Here is a 25,712-nt window from a genome sequence, read left to right as displayed (position 1 = left end):
GCACGAGCTCGAGCAGACGCGCGTACCTCGGGTCCCCGCGGAGGTTGTCGCGCGCGTTCGCGACCTTCCAGAGCGTGTTCACCGCGGTCGCGACGTGGATGAAATCGAGACGCTCTCCTCCGGCGGCGACGATGGACAGAATCGCGTCCGCGCTCCTCGCCGCCTTCAGCTCCGAGTTCACCCGCTGGGGAATGAACGGCGTCCCGGGCGCCCGCCCGCCCCCTCCGCGCCCTCCGCCGTACCCGCCGCCCGCCGGGCGACGCGCGCCCGCGGCCGCGAACCCGCGCCACGACGCGACGCACGGCGACGCGCGAACGGTGCGCCAGGACGTCGACGGCGCGTCCTCCGATGTCAAATCGCGCGTCGTCGTCGTCGCGAGCGCGCGCCTCGCGGCGGCGGCGGCGTCGCGCGCGACGGTCGCAAGTGCCTCGACGCCATCGCCGCGAAGGTAGCGAAGAAACGCCCGCGACGCCGTCGACGACGAACCCGCCGCCGCGGCGTGTCGACGCATCGCCGCGTGCGAGTGGGCGCGAGGGCGAATGACGACGAACGACGCGAGTTTCATCAGCAGAGCAGAGGACGAATGAAATAAGACATCGAAAGGCACGTCGAACTACTACAGAAACCATCGCGTCTCCTCCGCCCTATCATCATCACGCGCACGGCTTCCGCGCGACGATCGTCCGGTGCCGCGGCGAACTCGGCAGCGTCTCCACGCGCGCCTCGAACCCGGCGGCTCGAACGACGTCCTGCACGTCCAAACTCGCGTACTGCTCCAAGTACGGCTCCGTGCTTTTAAACGCCGTGAACGCGAAGACGTTGTTCGCGATCCGCTCGAACGCGGGCGCGGTCGGGTCCATGTCCATCATCGTGAAGTACCCGCCCGGTCGCAGCGCCCTGAACGCGTCGGCGATCACCGCCGCCGCCGCGTCGGACGGGAGCTCGTGGAACACGAGGCACGAGCTCACGAGGTCGACGGAGCCGTCCTCGAACGGCAGCCGCTCCCCCGCGGCGTGCGCGAACGAAACCTTATTCCCGCCGTGGTCGTCGCCGCCGTCGCCGTCGACGTCGACCCCGATCCCGACCCCCCACCCCGGGGGGTCGCCGTCGCGTCGCGTCGCAAGCGCGTGACGCGCGACGGCGATGAAATGCGGCGACAGATCGATCCCGACCACGCGCGTCGCGTCCGGGAACGCGCGCACCAGCTCCCGCGTGCTCAGCCCGGACGAGCACCCGACGTCGACGATCGTGCGAATACTATTCGCGCGAACGTCCGGCCCGCCGATCGCGTTCATCCCTAACGCCTGCGCATCGTGGTACCCGCGTCGGAGCATCTCGTCGCCGTTCGCGTCGAGCGTCTTCCCGTCGTCCGAGAACGTCACCGCGTGCACCGCGACCGCGGCGACCTCGACCTCGTGCGCGGGGGCCCAGCCCAGGTTGCCTTCCGGGTACGCGTGGAAGGACGTCTTGTAGTACGCCGGCGTGCTCGCGAGGACGGCGTCGTCCGTCGCGTCCGCGAGCGCTTTCTCCCAGTCCGTCGCGCATCGGAGCGACTCGACCTCGCGCTGCCAGTCAACGCCGAGGTCGCCCGCGCGCTTGATCATCTTCTCCTTCGCGCCCTTGCTCGCGGCCTCCCACAGCGGCGGGAACTTCAGGACCGCGCCGACGATCTCCGCGGCGATGGACGTCTTGTTCGCGGTCGACGACGGAGGCTGGACCGCGCGCGCGATGGTCGATCCGCCGCGTCGAGACGACGACGACGACGACGTCGCGGTCGACGACGACCGCCCGGTCGACGGCGCGGCGGCGGAGACGACGCGCGCCGTCGACGACATCGGAGGGGGCGTCGGAGGGGGCGTCGCGTCCCGAGGTGGGGAGGAGGCGTCGCGTCCGCGCGACGGGGCGGGGCGCGGCGGAGTGGCGGCGGATAACGGCCGACGACGACTGCTGGACACACAGCTGGCGGAGCGGCGCGGCGCCCGGGGAAATCAGATTCGCGATCCGGAGATCTCAGTTCTCTCGCGTCAGAGCGCGCCTCCGCGCACGCGTTCGACCGCGTCGCGTCGTCGTTTTCCAACAGAGAGTTTGATTTTTATTCAAAGAATTTATTTGCAAGGAACCACCCACGAGACTAACGTCGTCGTCCGTCGGGGGGGACCGTCGTCGTACAGTATGATATCGCAGTGCGGCACCAACTCGCAGATGTGCGGCACCCTTGACACATCGCCGCTCTTTTCTTCTCGCTCCTCCTCCTCCCGTTCCGCCTCCTCAAAACTTCTCCCAATTTTTACTCGTCGTCATCGTCGTCATCATCACTGGACGTCGATCTTCACGGCGTCCGGACCGGCCTCGTCCTCGGGGTCCTTGAAGTCCGCGAGCTCTTCGTACTTGATGAACTGGCCGGCGATCTTCTTGTAAATCTCGCACCCGACCAAGCACGCGAGCGACCCCATGACCGCGAGGAACCAGCCGAAACCGTGAATCTCGTACACGTACAACCCCAGCACGGACTCGTTCAAACCGGGGCAGAAGAGCGCGAAGTACAACGCGAGCTGCGCGAAGATGATCGCCTTGTTCATCGTCATGTTGCTGAACGGCTTGACCCACACGCCGTTTTCGAAACTCCGCGAGCAGTACGCGCGGAAGTTCTCCGCGTACACGAGCGCGATGAACGCCGTCGTCCTCGCGCGGCGAATGGACGTCGTGATGCATCGCTTGCAGTCATCCGTCGTGCAGTCCAACTTGAGCGAAGGCGTCATCGCGCCCGTGGAGGGCCAGATGCTGCACGACGACCGCGACGTGTCCGTGATGTCGTCCGTGAGGAAGGCGCCCGCGTACGCGTGAAGCGCGATGAGGTAGGTGCAGAAGATGCACACGGTGAGGATCATCCCGTTGATGACGATGCCGCGCCACATCCACATCTGGACGACGGGCTGCGTCTTCGGGCGCGGCGAGCGCTTCATCGTGAGGTCCTCTCCGGGCTCGAACCCGAGCGCGATCGACGGCGGGAGGTCCGTGACGAGGATGAGGAACAGAATCTGCAGAGGCTGACGCATCACCGGGATGGACGACACGATGCAGAGGAAGATTTGCACAACCTCGGCGAAATGCACGGACATGATAAACGCGACAAACTTTTGGATGCCGGCGTAGATGATGCGTCCCTTCTCGATCGCCTTGACGATGGAGCAGAAGTTGTCGTCCGTGAGGATCATGTCGGACGCGCCCTTCGCGACTTCGGTGCCCTCCAGGCCCATCGCGACGCCGATGTCCGCGCGTTGGAGCGCCGGCGCGTCGTTCACGCCGTCGCCCGTCATCGCGCACACCCAGCCCTGACGCTGCAGCGACTTGACAATCTCGAGCTTGTCCTCGGGCTTCGCGCGCGCGAAAACCGACGTCGTGCGCGTGAGCGCGTCGATCTTATCGCTCGAGGCGTACTCCGTGTCCTTCTCCGGTCGAAGCGCTTTGCAGTCGGTCGCTTCGCCGTTGTCCTCCGTAAACGTCTTCGCGTTGAGGATGCCGATGTTCTTCGCGATGGCGATCGCCGTCTTGAGGTAATCGCCGGTGATCATGACGACCCTCACGCCCGCCACCTTGGACGTCCTGACCGCGTCCTTGACGCCGTCTCTCTCCGGGTCGATGCTCGCGCAGAGACCGCAGAACGTGAGATCGTTCACGAGCTTCGCGAACTTGACGTCCGTGTCTTGCTCCGAGTCAAACGGGAGCTTCCCGCCGACGTTCTTCGTCGCGACTGCGAGGACGCGAAGCGCTTGCTCGGAGAGATCGTCCACGGTGGACATGATCTTCTTCTTGACGGCGTCGTCCAGCGGTTTAACGGAGCCGTCCGCGGTGATGTACTTGGTGCACTTTTCCATGATGTAGTTGGGCGCGCCCTTGACGTGCGCCGTCTGCTCGCCAATTTTGGCGACGTGCGCGAGTGGGGTTTGCTTGACCGTCTTCGTGACCGTGACCATCATCTTGCGCGAGGACGAGAACGGAATCTCCGCGGTGCGCTCGAGCGCGTCCTCGAGGTCCTCGAGCTTGATGCCAACCTTTTGGCCGGCGACGACGAGCGGCGCCTCGGACGAGTTCCCGCGCGGCGTCCACTTGGACGTCCCCGTCTCGACGTCCGTCTCGAGCTTGAGCGACGTGTTCGAGCACAGGACCGCGCTGCCGAGGGTCGCCTGGATCGGCGCGTCGTTGGACGCGTCCGTGCCGTTGGACGTGGTGATCTTCCCGACCGTGGGGTCGAACCCTTTGCCGGTGACGGTGTAATCGACGCCGCCGGCGTGCATCGCGACGAGCGTCATCTTTCCCTCGGTGAGCGTCCCCGTCTTGTCCGTGCAGATGATGGACGCGGAGCCGAGCGTCTCGACCGCGGCGATCTTCCTCACGAGAACGTTCTCCTTGACCATCTCCGCGCACCCGGACGTGAGCGCGATCGTGACGCACAGCGGGAGCCCTTCCGGGATGGCCGCCACGGTGAGCGTCACGGCGACGAGAATCATGAAGAGCCACGACGGCGTGTCCTGGTCCTCCGGGTCCTTCGTGTTCAGCGACACGCCGACGATGAACACGACGGTGCACACCGCGATGGCCATGTATCCGAGCTTCACCGCGAGCTTCTCCAGGTTCTCCTGCAGAGGCGACTGCCCCGACTTGGTGTCCGGGAGGCACGGTTCCTTCTTCTTCTTCGGTTTAGGCGCCGCGCCCGACGCGATCTCTTCCTCCGTCGGCTCGGGGCCCTTGTCGTCGTCGCCGGTCGCGTTGAGAAGCGCCGCGATCGTGCCGACGCGCGTGCGCATGCCGGTCGCGACGACCAGGCCGAGGCACGCGCCCGCTTTCACGTTGCACGACGAGAACGCCATGTTATCCGCGGTGAGCTTCTCCGGATGCCCCGGAACGCGCGGCTTCACCTTGGTGGACTTGGCCACATCCTCGGGCTCGCCCGTGAGGAGCATCTCGTTCACGCGCAGGTCGTTCGCGGTGATGCAGCGGACGTCCGCGGGGACAACGTCGCCGGTGCCGAGCTTGACGAGGTCGCCGCGGACGATGTCGCTGGACTCGACCCTGATCTCTTCTCCGTCGCGGATCAACGTCGAGATTGGCGCCTGAAGCGAGGAGAGCGCCTCGAGGGCGTCGTTCGCGTTGTTCTCCGCCTTGGCCGCGATCGAGGCGTTGATGAAGACGATGATCGTGATCGCGATGGAGTCGATGTACGACAGGAACTGGTCCTTGTCGTCGCCCGTGGCCTTGATCGCCGCGGACGCGACGACCGCGCCCATGAGCAGGTACATGATGACGGAGTTGAGCTGAATGAGGAACAGCACGAGCAGGGAGACGCGCGGCGGCTTCTCGAGCTCGTTCGGGCCGTCCTCGAGGAGTCGTTTCGCGGCCTCCGCGGCGGTCAGGCCCTTGACCTTGTCCGTCTGCATCTCAGCGATGACGTCATCGATGTCCTTCTCGTGGATCTTGAGCTCCTCGGGAGGGGCCGCCATGATGCCGTACGTACCTTTGATGATCAGGGGTGGTAGGGCGATCGATCAGCGGCGAGCCCTTTTCGGAGCCGCGCCTTCTCTCGCGAGTGGTGGAAAGTCGCGAAAGTTCCCCGAGCGGACGCGCGTCGAGATGCGAGTCTCGATCGACCTGAAAGCGGTCGGCGCGTCGGCGGCGGGTTGGACTTCGTCGCCACGCGCGCGCGGTCGACTTGTACCCGCCGCAATCGGCGGACGCGGCGGGAAAGGAACATTTACTTTTTCTGCAGTTGGGGCGCGCCGCAGCCGCGAGAGCCCGAAGGGACGCGCCGCCGCAGCCGCGGATCACAAGTCGCCGCTGACCACATTTTCAGTCTCCTACGCGCGTTTTCGCGTGACTGAAACGCGTACGAAATCGTACGGTAAAAACTACTCAGCGATCTCGAAATCTCGGTGCCCCTTCAGGTCCCTTCGCACCCGAGATCCGTCGGTTCGCTGGTGTCGAAAGTCCATCTCACTTTCTCACGTGTCTACTTTTTTGGCCGACAAAAAGCTAGGCCCTAAAAAGCCGATCGATCGAGTCGCCCCTCTCGCCGCGCCTCTCCCTCGCCGCTCGCCGCCGTCTGATCGTCTATCGCGTCTCCCGCGCCCGCGTCGTCTTCTCCCCGTACCCGCCCCCGCCCGGGGTGCGTATCGTCAGCACGTCCCCCGCGCACACCGTCACCGTGTTCTTTCCGCCGATATCCTTTTCCTCGCCGCCGTCGCCGCCGCCGCCGTCGTCCTTCCTCCTCCTCGTCAGCGTGTTCAGACCCTTCGCGCCGTCGCCGCCGCCTCGCGCGCCGCGCGGGGCGAACACCCTTCGCTCGGTCAAGACGGACACGGTCACCGGCGCGAGAAACTCGATCGCGCGCTCGATCCCGTCGCCGCCTTTTCGCGCGCCGTCGCCGCCGCTGCCGTTGCGAATCGCGAATCGCCGCACCACCACCGGGTACCGCCGCTCCATGATCTCCGGGTCCGTGATCCGCGTGTTCGTCATGTGGCACTGCACCGCTGACGCGCCGTCCCACGTCGGGCCAGCCCCGGCGCCGCCGCCGATCGTCTCGTAGTATCCGAACGTGTCGTCCCCGAACGTCAAGTTGTTCATGCACCCCTGAGGGTCGTTTGATTGGTGGGTGATGTGGCGGGAAGTGATGTGATTGGTTAGTTATTTGATGACGTGGATGTTTCATTGGACGAGAGCGACGGAGAGACACGCCGGGAGATGAAGTCCTTAAGAAACGGCGTTCACCACGCCGACGCGGTCGTATGGGGACCAGTGTAAATATAAACGCACCTGACTGTTCGCGCACGCCTCGAACGCGGCGAAGCACACGTCCGTGACGCGCTGGGACGTGAGGACGTTCCCGCCGACGACCGCGGCGCCGTCGTTCGGGGACAGGAACGTCCCGTCCGGGACGACGATCGTGATCGGGGATAAGCAGCCCTGGTTCAGAGGGATTTCCTGGTTCACGAGGCACCGGACGCAGTAAATCACCGCCGCCGTCGTCACCGCGGGCGGCGCGTTCCAGTTCCCGCGCACCTCGTCGGAGGTCCCGGTGAAGTCGAACACCGCGCTGCCGTCGCGCGTGTCGAGCGTCAGCGTCAGCTTCACGACGCTTCCGTCGTCCATCTTGTCCTCCGCGGTGAGCGACACGCGGTGTTCGGGGTCGGACGCGTCCGACGCGGTCGGACGCTCGCGCTTTAGCCTCGACGCGTACTCCCTCACCGTGTCCCTCACCGCGAGCTCCGCGTTGTCCTGGACGTGGCGCATGTACGCCTGGACTTTGCACAAACCGTGCTCGTCGATGAGCTCGTCGATGAGCGCGATACCGCGCTGGTTCGCCGCGACTTGCGCGGCGAGGTCGCTGAGGTTGTCGCGTAGTTTTCGCGTCCCGGGGCTGCCGTCCGGGGGCTTCGTGAGCAGCGCGGTGATCCCCTCCTCCATGAAAACGCCGCCCTCGACGAGTTTGAACGTCTTGATCGCCGCGCCCTCGTCCGCGAGCGTTCTCGAGAACGGCGGCATCGACCCGGGGGTCATCCCGCCGACGTCGGCGTGGTGCCCCCGCGACGCGACCAAAAAAACGCACTCGCCGTCCCTAAACACGGGTGTGATCACGGTGATGTCCGGCAGGTGCGACCCCCCCGCGGACGGGTGGTTCGTCACGAGGACGTCCCCCGGGTTCAATCGCGAGCGTTCATCGGAGCCGTTCCACCGATCGAGCTGCCACTTCACCGTGCTGCTCATCGCGCCGAGGTGCACGGGGACGTGCGGCGCGTTGGCGACGAGGCCGCCGTCGGGGCCGAACAACGCGCAGCTGAAGTCCAGACGCTCTTTGATGTTCGTCGACGTGGACGTGCGCTGCAGCGTTCGGCCCATCTGCTCCGCGATGCCCATGAACCGGTTGTTGAATATCGACAGCTGGACCGCGTCTGGGGATTGGTATGCGTCCTCTTCTTCTTCTTCTTCTTCGGGCGTCGGTTCGTCTTTTTCTTCTTCGATCGCCGTCTCCGCGTCTTCTTCTCTCTCCGCGGTGGGCGTCGGGTGCACGTCGATAGAAAGGTCGCCGAACTCGGTCACGGACGCGACGCACCCGGGCTCGATGACGCACGTCGAGGTGCCGTTCATCACCACCGCGGGGCCTCTGATCGCGTGTTTAAACTTCAGTGCCTCCGCGAGAAACACCGGCGTCTTCGTCCACTCGAGTCCGCCTTCGAAGTACACCTCCGCGACGCTGTCCGGCTCGGGGAGCGGCTCGTCGTCCTTCGCGACGTCCACGGGCACGCGCGTGAGCAGCGACGCGCTCCCGACGCCGCGCACGCGGACGTCGTCGATGACGACGTCTCGGGAACCGGCGAGGTCGAACCCGTACTCTCGGCGGAAGCGCTCGCCGAACGCGGCGACGAAATCGAAATCGAATTCGAATTCGAAATCGAATTCGAAATCGACGCCCGCGTCGCCGCCGTCCGCGCCGTGTCGTCGCTCTCCTCCCGACGTCATGATCGCCGTGTCCGTGCCCTCGTACCGCAGGTTCAGCAGCGTCTCCGTCGCGATGTCGTCCATCGCGAAGCCCTGCGCCGCGAGTTCCGACACCACGCGCGCTCTGAGCTCGTCCGACGCTCGCCGCGCCGCTCGTCTCCCATCCTCGGACAGCGCGGACGCGGCGAACGGCCGCTGCGCCTCGGCGACGACGTCCGCGAGCCCCATGCCGTACGCGGACAAGATCCCGCAGAACCTGTGCACGAACACGCGTCGCATGCCGAGCGCGCGCGCGATAGCGCACGCGTGCTGCGGCCCCGCGCCGCCGAACGCCGCGAGCGCGTGCGCCGCGGTCTCGACGCCTTTGCTCTCCGTGATTTCGCGAATCGGCCGGCACATCGCCTCGTTCGCGACGCGCACGTACCCGAGCGCGACTTCCTCCGGGGTCAGCTTCGGCTTCGAATCGTCTTTTCCGTCGAACCCGAGCTCGAAGTTGATCGTATCCGCCTCCGCCTCGAACGCGCGTCGAACGGCATCGATATCCAGCGGCTGGTCCTCGGTCGGGCCGAATATCTTTGGAAAATACGCCGGCGACACCCTCCCCAGCAGCGCGTTGGCGTCCGTCACGGACAGCTCCTTCCCGCCCTTGCGATAACACACCGGCCCGGGCTGCGACCCGACGGATTCCGGGCCGACGCGAAACGTCCCCGATCGAAACGTCAGCTTCGACCCGCCCCCCGCGGCGACGGTCGTGATGTCCAGCTGCGGCGCCTGAATCGTCACCCCCGCGGTTCGCGTCTCAGGGTCGTTCCATACAAGCGAATGGCGGGGTGGAGTTCAAAGGCGTCAGTTGAAGTTGAAAGGCGTCGAGGGCGGGGAATGAAAGCGAGGGGTGGGCGGAGAGAGACGCCGGCAAAAGTCCTTAAGGATCGGCGTTCACCACGCGAACGGGGTCGTATGGGGACCAGTGTATAGAACGCACCTCAGTGACTTGCTCGAACCCCGTCGACGCCCCGTCGTGCCGGCTCACGTCCGTGGACGTGCCGCCCATGTCGAACCCGATGACCGGCGCGCCGTCCGCCTCCCCGGACGTCGTCCGCGCGAACCCGACGACCCCGCCCGCGGGGCCGGACAGGATCGCCTTGTACCCGCTGAACGAGCCCGCCGGGGTGAGCCCGCCGTCCGATTGCATGAACGATACGTTGACGTCTTTCAAGCCGTCGTCGAACCCGGACAGAAACGCGTCCAAGTACGTACGAATGCACGGCGTGAGGTACGCGTCCACGCTCGCGGTGTGCCCCCTCGGCACGATCTTCACCATCGGCACGAGCTCGCTCGACGTGGACACGCGCTCGAACCCCATCGATCGCGCGAGATCGCCCGCGGCGCGCTCGTGATTTGGAAACGCGTACGCGTGCATGAAAACTACCGCGAGCGACTTGATCCCGTCGTCCAGGAGCGCCTGAAGCCGCGGCCTGAGCGCCTCGAGGTCGATCGCGCGCTCGACGAGGATATCCTCGCCGGTCACGCCGGCGACGACGACGCCGCCCGCCGCGCCGTCGTCGTCCGCGGCGGCTGAAGCGGCGGAAGCGGCTTCGCGATCGCTCGCGCGAGATCTCGTGTCCAGGACGCGCGCTCTCTCGTCCACCTCCAACACCCTCTCGTACAGCCGCGACGGGCGCTCGATCTTCAGGTCGAAGATGTCCGGCCTCGCCTGGTTCCCGATCTCGAGGAGGTCTTTGAACCCGCGCGTGACGACGAGCGCGGACCGAGCGCCATCGCGCTCGAGCAGCGCGTTCGTCGCGACCGTGGTCCCCATGCGGATGAACTCGATGCGTTCCGTCGGCACCGGCGCGTCTCGCGGGATGGCGTTCCCCGTGACTTCCTCCAGGATGCGTCGTATCCCCTCCCTGGGCGCGCTCTCGTAGTTCGCCGGGTCCTCGCTCAGGAGCTTCAACGTGCGGAACGGGTTCGCGGCGTCCGGGACTTCCGCGTAGACGTCCGTGAACGTCCCGCCGCGGTCGACGCAGAAGCGAAAGTCGCGAGAGCGAGGCGGATTCGACGACGACGACGACGACGACGACGACGACGACGACGACGACGCGTCCGAGGACGACGACGCGCTCGCGCCCCGGACGACCGCCGCGCGACCGTGAGGGCGGCGGAGCCCTCGTGAGCGCGGCGCCCCGACCGGCGCGACCGCGGCGGCGGCCGCGGCGGCGGCGTGCATCGCGCGAGGGGGGGGTGGAGTGACGGGAGGATGACGGCAGAGAGACAACCAAAGCCCTACGCCCTGCTGGAACGGACCCGAGCGCGATCGACGGTCTGTTGAACCCAGATCGCTCGTCCAATCAGCGCTTTGTCGGGCGGTTCATAATTTATAAATTCCGAGATTTGCCACGTTACACAAGGACCTCGCCGGTGAACGCCGGTGATTTTCACACACTAAACGCCGATGAAAATCGGCAAGCACCATTAGCTCAGTGGTAGAGCGCGCGTTTAGTAAGCTCGAGGTCAGCAGTTCGAACCTGCTATGGTGCACACACAAATCGTTTTTTTTTGGCGTTACGCTGCAGGATCATCGTCGACACGATGCGAGGAACCTCTCCACAAATTTCCAGGTCGATCGGAGCGGTTAGGACGCGGCGGCGGCGAGGCGTGGCCTTGGAAAAAAAGAACCTCGTGCTTCTCTTTTTTTTTCCCTCGGAAAAGACGCTCCTCGCGCCGCCTCCCTCCTTCACCACTTCCACCGCGTCCCCGCACGACGGCGAGCATGGTGAGGAAACGCGGCGCGAACCAGCACACCGGACAGCCGCTCGCGGAGTGGTGCGAGGCGAACGGCGAGCGCGGCGGGAGGCTCCTCGGCGAGTTCTGCGACCCGGACACGCCCGCCGCGTCGGTCGCGAGAGCGTCCAAGTACAGGGCGCTGTGGACGTGCGCCGAGTGCGCGCACGTATGGCGCGCGAAGATGAGCGACCGCACGAAGCGCGACAAGCCGACGGGGTGTCCGAAGTGCGCGGGCAATCTGCCTCTCTCGGCGACGTACAACTTCCTCGCGTGGTGCGAGGCGAACGGCGCGCGCGGCGCGAAGCTTCTCGGGGAATACGTCGACCCCTTTTGGCCGTCGACGGCGTTCACGAAAGGGTCGAAGCGCAAGGCGCGTTGGAAGTGCGAGACGTGCGCGCACGCGTGGAACGCGATGGTGTTCAGTCGCACGAGGGAAAAGAACCCGACCGGGTGCCCGGCGTGCAACCCCGCGCTGGGAAAGCGGAATCGCGACGACGCGTAGAGAGACGACAGACAGACGGCGCGCGCGCGGACTGCGCGCGGAGAAAGAAACCGCTCGTTCAATCAATTTCGACGAAAAAAAAAGTCCGCCAGCCTATTACCTATCCGTCCTCCTTCCTCACTGCAACCCGAACCCCTCCGCGTTCGCCATCGCGACCGCCAGCCGCTCCCTGAGCTTCTCCTTCGACGCGTACTCCGGCAGCAGAAGCACGTTGAAGCACGTGTGCGCGGTCGGGAGCAGGTCCGAGTCCGGCCCCGAGCGTTGCACGATGAACGGCAGCCGCGACGTCCCGCCGCACGGCGGTCGCCCGCACCCGGTGCAAAAGAACAGTAAACGCGAGCGCTGCTCCGCGGACATGTCCTCCGCGACGATCTCCCAGAACCACGACACGCATCGCGTCTTCGCGTCGAACCCGCCTTCGTACCGCGCGACGCGTCGCAGCGCGTCCACGTCCACGACCGGGTCGCCGCCGACGAGTAGCGACAGCTCCCGCGGCGTGAACAAGTGCAACGCGGGACCGCCGCAGACGCCGTGGAACCCCGCGGCGAACGCGGCGAACGACGCGCGCACGGCGACGTCGAGCGCGTGCTTCACGTACAAGTCGACGAACTCGCGCATGTTTTTGCGCGTCACGGGGACGCGCGACCCGTTCGGTTTCATCTCCATCGATCGAACCGCGCCGGAGCGCGCGTCGACGTATTCGTACACGAAATCGCGCGACACCGCGTCCTCGACGTCCTCGTCGTCGTCGTCGCCGCCGTCGCCGCGCATCTCCAGCATCGCCTCGAGACCTCTCCCGAGGCTCGGAGAGAGCTCGCGCAGGTCGGCCAGCGTCGGCGAGAGTCCGAACAGGCGCTTGTACGCGACGTGAGGCAGGTGCACGTCCAAGGTGACGCCGTTGTAGATGGCGAGGCCGATCGCGGCGCCGACGAGGCGGCACCGCGACAGCGACGGCGCGTCGTCGGCGCCCGCGCGGAACCAAAACAGGCCGCTGTCTTCGTCCACGGTAAACACCGAAGAAGAAGAAGAAGACGAAGAGGTCGGACGGTCCGTCCCCGTGGACCGTTCTTCTTCTTCTTCTTCGGCATCCCCCGTCGTCGAGCTCTTCTCCGGTGGTAAGAAGAGCTCTCGCACGAGCAGCTGGAAGAACTCTTTCGTGACGCCGCCCTCGTCGACGCCCTCCTCCTCGACGCCGTCGGACGAGAACCGCACGCGCATCGGCTTCTTCAAATCCGCGGGCGACCGCGACGCGACCGCTCTCGTCGCGTCGCGCAACAGCCTCTCGCGGTTCACGCTGATCTCGAGGAAGCTCGCGTCGTGCGACCCGAAAGGGATCTCCCCCCCGCGGTGGCGGTCGCGCGACGCGCGCATCTCGTGCCGCTTCTGCAGATTCGCCTCGCCCTGCAACACGCGGCTCTTCGCCTCGAGGGATAAGACGCACGGAATCTGGCAGAACGACGCGAGGCCGCCGGGTCGCGCGCACCGCGGGTACCCCACGCCGGTTCTACACGCGTCAAGAAGCGTCGTCGGGTCCCGACGAGGCGGCGCGGTCGGTCTCTCCTCCGCGGCGGCGTCGCCCTCGGCCCCGTCCTCGCGCCCCGCCGCGACCTCCGCGGCGGCCCTCTCCTCCGCCTCCTCGCGCGCCACCTCCTCCTCCTCCTCCACGAGTTTGATCCATCGCATGTACTCTTCCCTCAGGTCGATCGCGTCGCTGAGCGCGTCGAGGTGATACGCGCGCTCCGGCAGCATAGCCTCGGTCCCGCGCGCCTCCGCGCCGAACGCGTTAGCCGCGTGCAGCGTCGCGACGACTTGCGCGCACGACGCGACCACCTCGTCGACGCCGCGCGCGCGTCGAGACGACGACGCCGACGCGCCGACGAGATCGTTTCGATCGCTCCGCTCGCGCTCGCGACGCCGCACCCTCCGCTCGACGCACGCGCGAATCGGATCGAGGAACTTGGACTCGTGCGTCTCCGCGCGGCGTCCGTCGCGGACGGCGAGCCACGGGACGAGGACGTCGCGAACGATCGACGGCGGCAGTTTTTTTACGACGCCGACGAGACGAGGGACGAGCGCGTCGCCGAACGCGGCGTCGCGCATCAGCGGCGACCGCCACGCGATCGTCGCCGCGCGCGTCAGCGTCAACATCTCGTCCTTACATAACGCCTCATCGGGGACGGTTACGCCGTCGAATTCATCGTCGACGCGCGTCCAATAGCGCGTCAAGGCGTCGTCGAGGTCGTCGAGCAGACGCGCGAGCGCGACGGCGAGCGCGGTCACCACCTCGGGGCGGCGGGTGCGAACCAGCGCGTCGTACGTCGCGTCGACGGAGACGATGTCGAGTGCGTCGGTGAGGTCGCGCGCCGCCTCGTCGTCGCGGTCGCGCGTCCTCACCGGCGGACGCGGCGACGCGAAGCCTTCGACGAGGAAACCCGCGGAGGAGAAGACGTCGTCGACGGCTCGCGCGAGCGCCGGCGCGAGCTCGTTCGCGGCGTCTTCGTCGTCGCCGTCGCCGTCGCCGCCGCCGCTCGCGTCCGCGACCGTCTCCGCGAGTTCGAGCAGCGGCGGGAGCGTCATCGGCCGCGACGCGACGCCGTGATCTCCTTCGTGATCTTCCGTTCTCGCCGGCCGCGCCCCACTATTCGTCGGCGCCAGCGTCGCGGTCGCGCCGTCGCCCCACGCGGCGACGAAGAGCACCTCGCGCCCGGGGGGCAGCCCGATCACGGGCGCGACGCCGCGCACGTCGACGCCGTCGCCGCCGTCGTCGTCATCGTCATAATTGGGGTGCTTCGAGGGCGCGCCGCGTCCGAGCTGCCCTCGGTCGTTCGCGCCCCACGTCACGACCGCGCCCGTCGTCGTCGACGCGACGGAGTGGCGCGCGCCGGCGGCGACGCGCGTCGCTGGCTCGCGCGTCGTCACGCCGAAATACTCGACGCGGCGCGGGGACACGACGTCCGCGACGGCGCCCTCGCCCGTGGGCCCAAACGACCCGCGTCCCCACGCGAGGACGGACCCGCCGCGCGCGATCGCGAGCGTGTGCTCGCCGCCGCACGCGATCTCGACGCACGCGATTCGCCGTAACGCGCGCACGCGCGATGGCGTATGCGCGTCGCGTCCGACGACCCCTCCTTGCCCGAGCTGCCCGCGCGCGTTTCCTCCCCACGTGTACACCGCGCCGTCCACCCCGAGCGCGGCGCTATGCGTTTTCCCAGCGGACACCTGCGTGATCCCCGCGTGCCACAGCGCGCGCACGGTGCGCGGCGCGACGGAGGACGCGTCGTCGCCGTGACCGAGGACGCCGCGCGCGCCGACTCCGAAACTATACACTTTGCCGCCGCCGGTCAGCGCGAGCGTGTGCGCGTCGCCGCACGCCACGCGCGCGAACCGGACGTCTCTGACGCCGAGCACGTACCGCGGGACCCCCGGGAAGAAGCACCCTGAGCGCTCTCCTCCGTCGCCGTCGCCGCCGTCGTCGCCGCCTCTTCCGAGTCTTCCGCCGTCGGGGTCCCCCCACGACATGAGCTCGCCCGCTCGCGTCACCGCGACCGTGTGGCTCTCGCCGCACGCGAGCGACGCGACGCGCGGCATGGCGCCGGCGCCGTGCTCGCCCGCGCGCGTCAGCCGCGTCGGGTGCACGAACCGGCCGCCGTCGTCGGGGTTTTGGTTTTGGTTTTGGTTTTGGTTTTGGTTCTCGCCGCCGCCGCCGAAGCCGAAGCCGAGCCGACCGCGCGCGTCGCGCCCGGACGTGAACACGTCCCCTCGCGTCGTCACGGCGCCGTGGTGATGCGCGTTCCCGGAGACGTGCGCGACGTCCTCGCCGTCGTACGCGAGCATCGGCCGAGGCGCGCGTCGACCGCCGCGCGACGACGACGACGACGACGACGACGACGTTTTGGTTTCCGCGTCGGCGTCCGCGGTCGTCTCTCCTCTCTCCCCATCCTCACCCTCGACGTCGTCGCCTCCGAGACTCCCCCACGCGTACACCGCGACGCACCGCTCGCGCGTCCGCCGCGCGGTCGCGTCCGCGGCCGGAGACCCGCCGCGGGAGGTGGACGCGGCGGCGCCCATCGTGAACGACGACGTCGCGGACGTGAACGCGCCGCGCGGCGGCGACGGAGGACGGTGGTGTCGATGATGATGACATCCCCGAAGACTTCCTCGCGGGAGGTACGGCGAGCGCGCGAGCGCGTCGGACGCCGCGGACGGTCGCCGACGCGCCGCGCGCGGACGCGCCGCGCGCGGCGCGTTGGACGAAGGGAGCGCGTCGCGCTCGGCGTCCATCCCGCGCGCGTCGACGCCGTCGTCGGTCTCGTCGCGCCTGAGGCGCCGTGGTCGGACTCGGACTGCCGGAAGTCCCGACGAGGGCGCTCGCCCGCTCGCTCGCCTTTAACAACCGCCCGCCGCGCCGGGGATCTCTTCCGCCGCCGTCGACCGCCCGCGCGTCGCGTCTTCTCCGTTCGCGAGGGCGTCCGCGCCCGCGGTCGACGTCCCGACGCGCGAGTCGACGACGCGCGAGGCGAGCCTCGCGCGCGCGAGCGTGCGACGCCGCGAGCGCGCGCTCGCTGGTGTGCCGCGCGAGACAAGACGTTTCGACGTGCGGACGTGTCAGTTTTCGATAACATTTTGCGGTCGGTCGGTCAATCGGTGTCTTTGCTCCAGTCACGCTCACGAGCGGCTCTTCCAAAAGCGGGCGCGACCGACTCGCGCGCGCATCAGTCGAGCACCGCGCGGAGCGACCGACGGTCGACGCGGGCGCGCTCTCGACGCGCGCGCACTTCACGGGCGACGGCGGCGGCGTGACAGAGCTGTCGCCGGAAGACGAGCGCGGCGGGGGGGCGCGCGGGCGACGCGAAGGAAAGGAAAGGAATTCATTCCACCGCGCCTTCTTCGCCTAAATTGGACGAGGCGATCGATCGGCCGAAGGGATCGCGCGCGACTAGACGAAGACGATGAGCGCGGCGGGCTCCGGCTCCGGCGCGCCGTCCCAGCGCGGCGGGGAGCGCAGCCGCGCGGCGTCGCCGCCGATGGACGCTCCGCGCGACGAGTCGGAAGAGAACCCGGATCCTTTCGCGGAGAATCCGTTCGTCATGCCGGACGACGACGAACTCGAGACCGCGCGCGAGCGCATCGAGGCGAGGAAGGCGCTCGACAAGGCGCGCGCGCAGCGCTCGTCCGTCCGCGACAAGACGACGTTCACGTCCGCGATGGGCGGCACGATGGCGGCGACGCTGCGCGCGGCGGGAGGCAAAGAGCCCGTCGTCGGACGCGTCGCCGGCGCGGGATCGCTCGTGTCGGATCCGAACGAGCCGCCGCCGCCGAGGAAGGAGAAGGAGCACCTGCACGACTTCATCGCGAAGAAGCGCGAGATCTTTCTCGTGCAGATGGCGCTGGACACGAAGCGCGCGGAGATCCGAAAGCTCGAGGAGCGCGCGTTGCAGCGCGAGGAGGCGCTCACGAAGAGCGAGAAGATGCTCGAGGACGACGCGCTTCGGTTTGACGGCTTCTTGAAAGACAACGACATGAAAGTCCAGGAGGCGATCCGAAACGGCGAGCTCGCGGCCAAGGCGAAGCACGAAAAGCTGCAGGAGATCAAGAAGCTCAACGCGAACGTGTCGATCGCGTCGTCGGAGCTCGGGAAGACGGAGGACCAGCTCAACGACTGCGCGACGTACCAGAGGTTTTTGGACGCGCTCACGCCTCCGGAGTTTTTCGCGGAGCAGGCGGCGATTCGCGCCGCGCGCAGGGAGGCGCGGCGCGCGGCGAGGCGCGAGGTTCGCGACGCGTACGCGAACGCGATTCAAAACGCGGCAGATCTCGAGGCGGACCTGCCGCGGCTCGAAGCCGCGTTGGCGACGGCGTCGCGGCTCGGACGAAAAGCGGAGGACCGCGCGAGGGCGGAGTTGGAGGCGGCGTCGGAGGCGGCGAAGACCGCGCGGGAGGCGATCCCGGAGCGATCGCCGCCGCCGACGCCGGAGTGCGACGACAGCGACGAGGAGATTCCGATGTATTACCGAGACGCGAGGGCGCTGCCGGCGTTGTACAACGAGATGGAGGAACAGAACTTGTTCCTCATTCAAAACATGCAAGAGACGGAGGAGGCGCTGGAGGAGATCCAGAACCGGGCGCGGGAGACGCGGGAGCGAATGGAGGCGGAGACGGACGCGCTGGAAGCGCAGGCGGCGGCGTTGCGAGCCGCCATCGCCGCGGAGGAGGACAAGGCGGCGGAGATTGCGCGACGCGGCGACCCGGGGAAGGGTTCGCTCGCGGGGGCCAAGCCGAGCGCGAAGAAGAAGAAATCAGACTCGGAAGGGAAAGAGAAGAAACCCGCGGGCGCGATCGCGGCCGGGTCGAACATCCCCCTGGAGAAGCTCACGGAGAAGGTCGCGGAAGTGTATCAACGCTGCGGCTTCCCGTTTGATCCGTCCATGAGCACGATTCAGATGCTCACGAACATCGAGAGCAAGCTCGAGTCCATACTCGCCGTCGCGGACAGCATGCCGAAAGACGTCGTGGAACACGCGGAGAAGGCGCAGGAGAAGGTGCGACGAAGCGCCGCGCGCCTGGAGAAGATCGCCGAGGACGAGCAGGCGGCGATCGACAAGGCGGCGAAGAGTTTGGCGCGCGCGACGGCGCCGGTGAAGAAGAAGGTGGGCAAGCCGCAGATGACGCGGTCGCTGCCGCCGAGCCGGAAGAAGAAAGAGGTGGTCGTGAACATGGACAAGGAAGAGGAGGAGCTGAAGGCGTTCTTAGCGCTGGACTTTTAATCCATCGTCCGAAGTTAGAATTTGAGCCCTCCTATCAAAGGAGGGAGAGGTGTAGTACCTTCGCAGTTCGTTGATACCCTCACACGTAACCTCCCACGACGGCGCCGCGAGAGGAACTGATGAAAACCAAAACAAAAACTCGGAGCGATCGACGACGAGAAGCCACGACAACCACGACGTCGTCGCTTTCCGTCGCGCGCCGCCGCCGCCGCCGCACGTCGACGCCCATGCGCGCGCTGCTCGCGACGTTCTCGCCCTCGCCGCTCGCGCCGCTCGCGGCGACGCCGCCGCCATCGCGTCGCCGCGCCGCCCCCCGCGCCGTCGTCGCGCGGAACTCGGAGTCGCGCGCGACGTCGCAGATACGACACCGCTCGAAGGGCGGCGCGGGCCCCAGGAACGAGCGCGACGCGCACCTCACGGAACCCCCCGTCGACGCCGCGCCGCCGAAACGCGTGGAGACCGTCGAGACCGCGCTCTCGGACGGCAAGCACGTCCTCGTCGCGCTCGACCGACGCGGCGCGCGGATGTATCGCACGACGACGAAAGCCGACGGGCGGAAGCCGACGAAGTTGACGCCGCTGGTGCGATACAACGCCTCCGAGCACGTCGACCCGTTCGACGGCGCGCCCGCGATGAAGGAGAAGACGACGAAGAAGTCCTCCTCTCGCGGCGGCGGCGCGCCGAAGAGAGCGCGCGGCGGCGAGAGAGAGAGCAGCGGCTCGTCGTCGGACGTCGGCGGCGGCGGTCCGTTGACGGAGCCGACGCTCCGCGGCGTCGTCGCCGCGTTACGGCGCGTTCTATTTTCAAACTGGTCCCCATACGACCGCGTTCGCGTGGTGCACGCCGTTCCTTGAGGACTTTTCGGACTTTTCTTCTTCCCGGCGATTCTCCGCCCACCCCTCGCTCGCTTTCAATCCCGACGCGCCGCGACGCCTTTCAACTCCACCCCTGACGCGCCCCCGAACACCGCCCCGACGTCGCTTCGCGCGGACCGTCGATCCGAAGGGAGATAGGCCCGCCGTCCGAGGTGACGATCATGATCGCCGCGCACGGCAAGGGAAAGAGCGACGGCGTGAGCGCGCTTCTGAAGCACATGGAGAAACACGCGCCGGAGTACGCGGCGAGGGTGTTACGGACGGTGTTACGCGCGGAGAGCGAGGCGGGAGGAAGGGAGTTCACGGAGGGGGAACTGTTGCGCGCGGCGAGAAGGGCGTACAGAGTCGCGTTGCGGCCGAGGACGCCGATGACGCCGCAGAAGGTGGGGCACGCGCACGGCCGCCGCGTCAAGCACGAGTGACGTGGACGGCGACGACGAACGAATGCGGACGAATGCGAACGAATGCGAACGAATGCGAACGAATGCGAACGAATGAACCGAAGGCTCCTAAAAACTACAACCCGAACGCGGCTAAAATCTCCTCGATCCCGCCCCCTTTCCTCTCGAATATGTCGTACAACGACACGCAAATCTCCATCGCGATGAGGACGATGATCGTCCACTCCAAAAAGTCGCTCTTCTGATTCGCGAGGAGCTCCAGGTAAAACTTCACCTGCGACTGGATGATGTTCAGCTTGTAATCCAACGACTCGAACCTCGACACGAGCTCGAAATCTTTCCGCAACACGCTCCACGCCTTGTCGTACTCTTCATACTTCCACACCGTCTCCGACCGCGAGTTGATGCCTATGCGCGTCGACACCTCCGTGAGCGTCTCGTTCACGTCCGCGACGAGCTTAAACAGCCGCTTCTTCTCGATCTGCATCTTCCCTGATTTCCCCGTCTCTTTGTTCAACACGCTGCACTCCTCGATGAGGGTGTTGACGCGTTCCTCGTGGAAGTGCAACGCCACGGACTGCGCGAGGACCTCGCCGACGACGCTCACGTTGTTGATGTCCAGGCCTTTTACCACCAACACTTTATCGTCGAACGCGTACGTGTCCTCTAGGCTCGGTCGCACGAACACGTTGATCTCGTCCGTTGATCCCGAACCCTCGCACGCTTTCGGACAATACTTGCGCGCCAACTTGAGGCACTGCTCGCGTTCGCGCCGTCCCACGTTGAAGAACACCACGCTGCCGTACTTGTACACGACGAAATACCGCGTCGCGCCCACGTCGTACGTCAGCGGCGACCCGCTCAGTTGCCCGCTGGCGTCAAACAGAGGGCTCCTCTTCTTCCCCAGTCCGAGTCGATCGGCTCGCCTGTAAATCAACGGCGGCTCGACGTGCGCGGGCGTTACCTGACCCGCCGCCGCCGCCGCCGCCTTTTTCGTAGTTTGCGCTCCAGCGCCGCCGTCGCCCTCTTTGTTACCCCTCCCTCCCGCCGCCTCCATCGCCGCCGCCAGCCCCGGCGGCAGCGGCGGCTGCAACGTGATCACGACGCAGTCCGCCAACTTTTCCTTCTTGTGCGTCGGCATCTCCTTCTCTATCGCGCCGATGTCGATGTTCGCGCCGACGAAGCACGCGCGGACTTGCGTCGCCCTCTGGTCGACGCGCGCGGTGTCTTCGTCCGCGAGCGTCTCCGGCTCCTCGACGTCGAACGAGGCCGACGCCGCGAGCGGGGACGACGACGTCGACGTCGACGTCGTCGTCGTCGCGCGCTTCGTCGTCGCGAGAGACGCCGCGTGCGTGAACGGCGGCGGTCCGGTCGGGCGGGTCTTCTTCTCCGCGAGCATCTCGTCGAGCCGCCTCTCGATGGCGTCGTCCGCGGGCAGCGCCTCGCGCGCGGACGACGACGACGCGAATGATCGCGCGGACGCCCGTCCCGCGCGCGTTCGCGCTCCGGAAGCGCTGCTGACGATTCTTCCGATGCCGAAGCCTTCGCTCGCGGTCGAGACCTCGCTCGCGACCGCGCGTCCCGCCGCGCCGCGCGTCACGACGCTCGTCGACGACGACGACGCCGCCGCGGACGCGGCCGCGGCGAGGCGCGTCGCCGCCCTCGACGTCGCGCGAGACAACATCTCCGCGCCGCGCGCGTCGCAGTGCGCGAGTAGAAGAGCGGGTTCCGAGGGATTCGCACTCGTCGGCGCGCGGCCAGGCGGTCGCGGTCGGCGAAATTCTCCTTCCAGCTTCTGTTCCAGTCGCAATCGAGAAGAGAGAATTTAGGGCGGGACGTCGCGGCGCCGTCTCCTCAGAGCGAGCGACGCGAGAGCGCGGACCCGCGATCGGCACCGGGAACGCACGGGACCCTCGCGCTCGATCGACAGGACGCCGGCGCGCGATCGCGATCCGTCCGCGGGGAACGCCCCGAAGAAGGAGATTCGTTCGTTGGTTCATCATCTTTCGCCGGAGGCGCGCGCGCGGCGAGTAGATCTTATTAAGCGGCGGCGATCGATCCGTCTTCCGCCGCCGCCGCCGCCGCCGCCGCGCGATGCACCTCTACAACCTCACGCTGCAGAAGGGCGGCGGGATCCAATGCGCGGTGTACGGCAACTTCTCCGCGCCGAAAGCGCAGGAGATCGTCGCGTCGCGGAACAAGGTGCTCGAGCTCCTGCGCCCGGACGACGCGGGGAAGATGCAAACCATCGTGAGCACGGAGGTGTTCGGCGTCGTGCGATCGCTCAGCGCGTTCCGTCTCACGGGCGCGAATCGCGATTACGTCGTCGTCGGCAGCGACAGCGGGCGCATCGTGGTGTTATCGTTCGACAAGGAGAAGAGCGCGTTCGTGAAGGTGCACCAGGAGACGTTCGGGAAGAGCGGCTGTCGACGGATCGTCCCCGGGCAATTCCTCGCGGTGGATCCGAAGGGCCGCGCGGTGATGATCGGCGCGATCGAAAAGTCCAAGATCGTGTACGTGCTGAATCGCGACACGAGCGCGAACTTGACCATCTCGAGCCCGCTCGAGGCGAACAAATCTCACGTGATCACGTTCGCGGTGTGCGCGTTAGACTGCGGCTTGGATAACCCGCAGTTCGCCGCCGTGGAGCTCGACTACGGCGACGCGGATCAGGATCCCACGGGCGAGGCTGCCGCCGAGGCGCAGAAGCACCTCGTGTTCTACGAGCTCGATTTGGGGTTAAACCACGTCGTGCGGAAGTGGAGCGAGGCGATCGATAACGGCGCGAATCATCTCATCGCCGTGCCCGGCGGCGGCGACGGCCCCGGCGGATGCCTGGTGTGCGCGGAAAATTTCATAATCTACAAAAACGAAGGGCACGCGGACGTGCGCGCGGTCATCCCGCGGCGGTCGTCGCTCTCCGGCGACCGCGGCGTTCTCATCGTCTCCAGCGCGACGCACCGGACGAAACAGCAGTTTTTCTTCCTCGCGCAGTCGGAGTACGGGGACGTGTACAAGGTCACGGTGGAGTGGACGCCCGGCTCGGAGACGGTGTCCGAGGTGAAGATCAAGTACTTCGACACCATCCCCCCGTGCGCGTCGCTGTGCGTCCTCAAGACTGGGTTCCTGTTCGCGGCTTCGGAGTTTTCAAACCACGCGCTGTATCAGTTCCAAGGCATCGGCGACGACGACGACGACGTGGAGTCGTCCAGCGCGACGCTGGTGGAGACGGACGAGGGGTACCAGCCGGTGTTTTTCGAGCCGCGCGCGCTCCGCAACTTGCACCCGATCGACGAGATCGAGTCGCTGTGCCCGGTCCTCGACGCGCAGTGCCACAACCTCACGTCCGAGGAGACGCCGCAGGTGTACGCGCTGTGCGGCGCTGGGTCGAGGAGCACGCTGCGGGTGTTGCGGCAGGGCGTCGCGTTGAGCGAGATGGCGGTGTCGCCGCTGCCGGGAAACCCGAACGCGGTGTTCACGGTGAAGAAGAACATCGCCGACGAGTTCGACGCGTACATCGTCGTCTCGTTCGTGAACGCGACGCTGGTGCTGTCCATCGGCGAGACCGTGGAGGAGGTGTCGGACAGCGGGTTCCTCGGGACGACGCCGACGCTCTCCGCGTCGCTTCTCGGCGACGACTCGCTGCTGCAGGCGCACCCGGGCGGGCTGCGGCACGTCCGCGCGGATAAGCGCATCAACGAGTGGCGGTGCCCGGGTCGGAAGACGATCACGCGGGTGGCGTGTAACAACCGTCAGGTGGTCATCGCGCTGAGCGGCGGGGAGATCATCTACTTCGAGCTCGACTCGACCGGGCAGCTGATGGAGATCGAGAAGCTCGAGACGAACGGCGACGTCGCGTGCCTGCACGTCGGTCCCGTCCCGGAGGGGTCGCTACGGAACCGGTTCTTAGCCGTCGGTTCGTTCGACAGCACCGTGCGAGTGTTGTCCCTGAGCGCGGACGACTGCCTGCAGACGATGGGCGTGCAGGCGCTCGCGGCGGCGCCGTGCTCGCTCCTGATGTTGCAGACGCGCGAGGGTGGTTTGTACCTCAACGTCGGCCTCGCGAACGGCGTGCTTCTCCGCGCGGAGGTGGACCGCGTCACCGGGCAGTTATCCGACACCAGGGCGCGGTTCTTGGGCGCGCGCCCGCCGAAGCTTCACGGCGCGACGGTCCGGGGGCAGCCCGCGATGCTCGCGCTGTCGTCGCGTCCGTGGCTCGGGCACGTCGACTTGCAGCGACGGTTCGCGCTCGCGCCGCTGTCGTACGAAGCGCTCGAGCACGCGGCGGACTTTACGTCGGATCAGTGCCCGGAGGGGGTCGTCGCGGTCGCCGGTTCGACGCTGCGCATCGTCAGCGTCGAGCGGTTGGGCGACGCGTTCAACCAGACGTCGTGCAAGCTTCGGTACACGCCGCGGCAGCTGACGGTGCATCCGGACCGCGGGATCGTCGCGATCGTCGAGGCGGATCAGTCTTCCGTGCCGTACGACGAGCGCGCGGGGCCGGAGGGCGTCGCGGGGGAGAAGAAGGTGAAGGAGGAGAGCGCGGCGAAGATGGAGGGCGTCGAGGGCGGCGGCGTCGAGGACGACGACGACGACGACGACGACGACGAGTTCGCCATGACCCCCGCGGAACAGTTTGGCGCGCCGAAAGCGCCGCCCGGGTCGTGGGCGTCGTGCCTCCGTATCGTCCACCCCGCGGACGTCGCGAAGGAGAACGGCGGCGCGAAGCAGGTCATCGAGATGACCGGGAACGAGGCTGCGCTGTGCGCGTGCCACGTGTACTTTCCCGTCGCGAACGAGGTGTTCCTCGCCGTCGGCACCGCCGTCGGGCTGACCTTCGCGCCTCGCGACTGCGACGGCGGATTCGTGCATCTGTATCGCTACCTCGAAGACGGCACCGTGACGCTCGTGCACAAGACGCCGCTGGACGGCGTCCCGGGGGCGATGTGCGGATTCAAAGGCCGTCTTCTCCTCGGGTGCGGGAACGCGCTGCGGTTGTACGATTTCGGGAAGAAGAAGCTCCTGCGAAAGGTGGAGAACCGAAACTTCCCAAACTTCATCACGACGGTGCACGCGTCCGGCGACCGCATCTACGTCGGCGACGTCCAAGAGAGCTTCCACTTCGTCAAGTACAAACGAGAGGACCTCTCGCTGATCATCGTCGCGGACGACGTCCAGCCGCGGCACATCACCGCGGCGCTGCCGCTCGATTACGACACGATGGCGGGCGCGGACAAGTTTGGAAACGTCTTCGTCGCGCGGCTGGCGCAAGACGTCAGCGCCGACATCGAGGAAGACCCCACGGGCGGGAAGGCGTCCGGCGGGACGCTAAACGGCGCGCCACGGAAGGTGGAACACGTCGCGCAGTTCCACGTCGGCGAGACCGTGTGCGCGCTGACGAAGGGGACGTTACAGGCTGGCGGGTTAGAGTGCATGCTGTACGCGACGTTGATGGGCACGGTGGGCGCGTTGATGCCGTTCACGTCGAGGGCGGATGTGGATTTCGCGACGCACCTCGAGATGCACGTGCGGCAGGAGAACCCGCCGCTGCTGGGGCGCGATCACATGGCGTACCGGTCCGCGTACTTCCCGGTGAAGGACGTCGTGGACGGGGATCTGTGCGAGCAGTACGTCACGCTGCCAGCGGAGACGCAGCGGGCGATCGCGGAGGAGATGGATCGCACCCCGGCGGAGGTGATGAAGAAGCTCGAGGACTTGAGAGCGAAAATCGCGTAAGGTCGGTTGGCGGAAGAACCTTTTTTCGCGCGGCGACGCGGTTCTCGAGCTTGGACGGCGCGCGGTGCTCGTTTAGGTTGCGACGAGAGCGAGGGGGAGAGAGGGTGGAGGTAGATGGCGACTTTTATATCATCGGACTCGAAGACGTCGCGTCTAC

The 25,712-nt window shown here is 67.1% G+C and overlaps 10 protein-coding genes across 10 annotated transcripts; 5 read left to right on the top strand and 5 right to left on the bottom strand.

The window, feature by feature from the left end:
* Positions 1-668: 668 nt before the first annotated feature.
* On the bottom strand, positions 669-1,682 carry MICPUCDRAFT_5518 (uncharacterized protein; the record flags this gene model as incomplete). The annotated part of the gene is made up of 2 exons (XM_003062019.1): positions 669-1,028; positions 1,086-1,682. Coding segments are annotated over 2 exons (957 nt in total), but the record flags the coding sequence as incomplete, so codon positions are not given.
* Positions 1,683-2,001: 319 nt separating this feature from the next.
* Positions 2,002-5,700, bottom strand: MICPUCDRAFT_35744 (p-type ATPase superfamily). Its single transcript, XM_003062018.1, has 2 exons — positions 4,794-5,700; positions 2,002-4,691 (listed from the first exon to the last, which is right to left on the bottom strand). The coding sequence occupies exons 1-2, from the start codon at positions 5,496-5,498 to the stop codon at positions 2,313-2,315; spliced, it is 3,084 nt and encodes a 1,027-aa protein (XP_003062064.1). The 5' UTR covers positions 5,499-5,700; the 3' UTR covers positions 2,002-2,312.
* Positions 5,701-6,105: 405 nt separating this feature from the next.
* MICPUCDRAFT_51932 (oxoprolinase family protein) lies at positions 6,106-10,720 on the bottom strand (the record flags this gene model as incomplete). The annotated part of the gene is made up of 3 exons (XM_003062017.1): positions 6,106-6,624; positions 6,808-9,288; positions 9,473-10,720. The coding sequence occupies 3 exons, from the start codon at positions 10,718-10,720 to the stop codon at positions 6,106-6,108; spliced, it is 4,248 nt and encodes a 1,415-aa protein (XP_003062063.1).
* A 543-nt stretch (positions 10,721-11,263) lies between these two features.
* Positions 11,264-11,779, top strand: MICPUCDRAFT_42048 (uncharacterized protein; the record flags this gene model as incomplete). Its single annotated transcript, XM_003062226.1, has 1 exon — positions 11,264-11,779. One exon carries the CDS (start codon positions 11,264-11,266, stop codon positions 11,777-11,779), a length of 516 nt encoding a protein of 171 aa, XP_003062272.1.
* Positions 11,780-11,819: 40 nt separating this feature from the next.
* Positions 11,820-15,847, bottom strand: MICPUCDRAFT_48481 (E3 ubiquitin-protein ligase; the record flags this gene model as incomplete). Its single annotated transcript, XM_003062016.1, has 1 exon — positions 11,820-15,847. The coding sequence occupies one exon, from the start codon at positions 15,845-15,847 to the stop codon at positions 11,897-11,899; it is 3,951 nt and encodes a 1,316-aa protein (XP_003062062.1). The 3' UTR covers positions 11,820-11,896.
* Positions 15,848-16,728: 881 nt separating this feature from the next.
* Positions 16,729-18,543, top strand: MICPUCDRAFT_51929 (uncharacterized protein; the record flags this gene model as incomplete). Its single annotated transcript, XM_003062225.1, has 1 exon — positions 16,729-18,543. The coding sequence occupies one exon, from the start codon at positions 16,729-16,731 to the stop codon at positions 18,541-18,543; it is 1,815 nt and encodes a 604-aa protein (XP_003062271.1).
* A 227-nt stretch (positions 18,544-18,770) lies between these two features.
* Positions 18,771-19,397, top strand: MICPUCDRAFT_51928 (uncharacterized protein; the record flags this gene model as incomplete). Its single annotated transcript, XM_003062224.1, has 1 exon — positions 18,771-19,397. One exon carries the CDS (start codon positions 18,771-18,773, stop codon positions 19,395-19,397), a length of 627 nt encoding a protein of 208 aa, XP_003062270.1.
* A 182-nt stretch (positions 19,398-19,579) lies between these two features.
* MICPUCDRAFT_51927 (uncharacterized protein) lies at positions 19,580-19,840 on the top strand (the record flags this gene model as incomplete). The annotated part of the gene is made up of 1 exon (XM_003062223.1): positions 19,580-19,840. One exon carries the CDS (start codon positions 19,580-19,582, stop codon positions 19,838-19,840), a length of 261 nt encoding a protein of 86 aa, XP_003062269.1.
* Positions 19,841-19,934: 94 nt separating this feature from the next.
* On the bottom strand, positions 19,935-21,503 carry MICPUCDRAFT_51926 (uncharacterized protein; the record flags this gene model as incomplete). The annotated part of the gene is made up of 1 exon (XM_003062015.1): positions 19,935-21,503. The coding sequence occupies one exon, from the start codon at positions 21,501-21,503 to the stop codon at positions 19,935-19,937; it is 1,569 nt and encodes a 522-aa protein (XP_003062061.1).
* A 410-nt stretch (positions 21,504-21,913) lies between these two features.
* MICPUCDRAFT_29064 (uncharacterized protein) lies at positions 21,914-25,701 on the top strand (the record flags this gene model as incomplete). The annotated part of the gene is made up of 1 exon (XM_003062222.1): positions 21,914-25,701. One exon carries the CDS (start codon positions 21,914-21,916, stop codon positions 25,553-25,555), a length of 3,642 nt encoding a protein of 1,213 aa, XP_003062268.1. The 3' UTR covers positions 25,556-25,701.
* Positions 25,702-25,712: the final 11 nt, after the last annotated feature.

This window comes from Micromonas pusilla (assembly GCF_000151265.4).
Source record: "Micromonas pusilla CCMP1545 genomic scaffold MICPUCscaffold_11, whole genome shotgun sequence".
Lineage (NCBI taxonomy): Eukaryota > Viridiplantae > Chlorophyta > Mamiellophyceae > Mamiellales > Mamiellaceae > Micromonas > Micromonas pusilla.
Note: the sequence above shows the minus strand (reverse complement) of the source record. Positions and strands in the feature narration are given on the sequence as shown.

What these genes read in the sequence shown, in the direction of transcription:
- MICPUCDRAFT_35744 (XM_003062018.1), bottom strand. Translation starts at nt 5,498, where the DNA reads ATGGCGGCCCCTCCCGAGGAGCTCAAGATCCACGAGAAGGACATCGAT. An exon ending in CGACCGGCATGCGCACGCGC is followed by an intron (nt 4,692 to 4,793) that starts GTCGGCACGATC and finishes CCTAAACCGAAG; the next exon opens with AAGAAGAAGGAACCGTGCCT.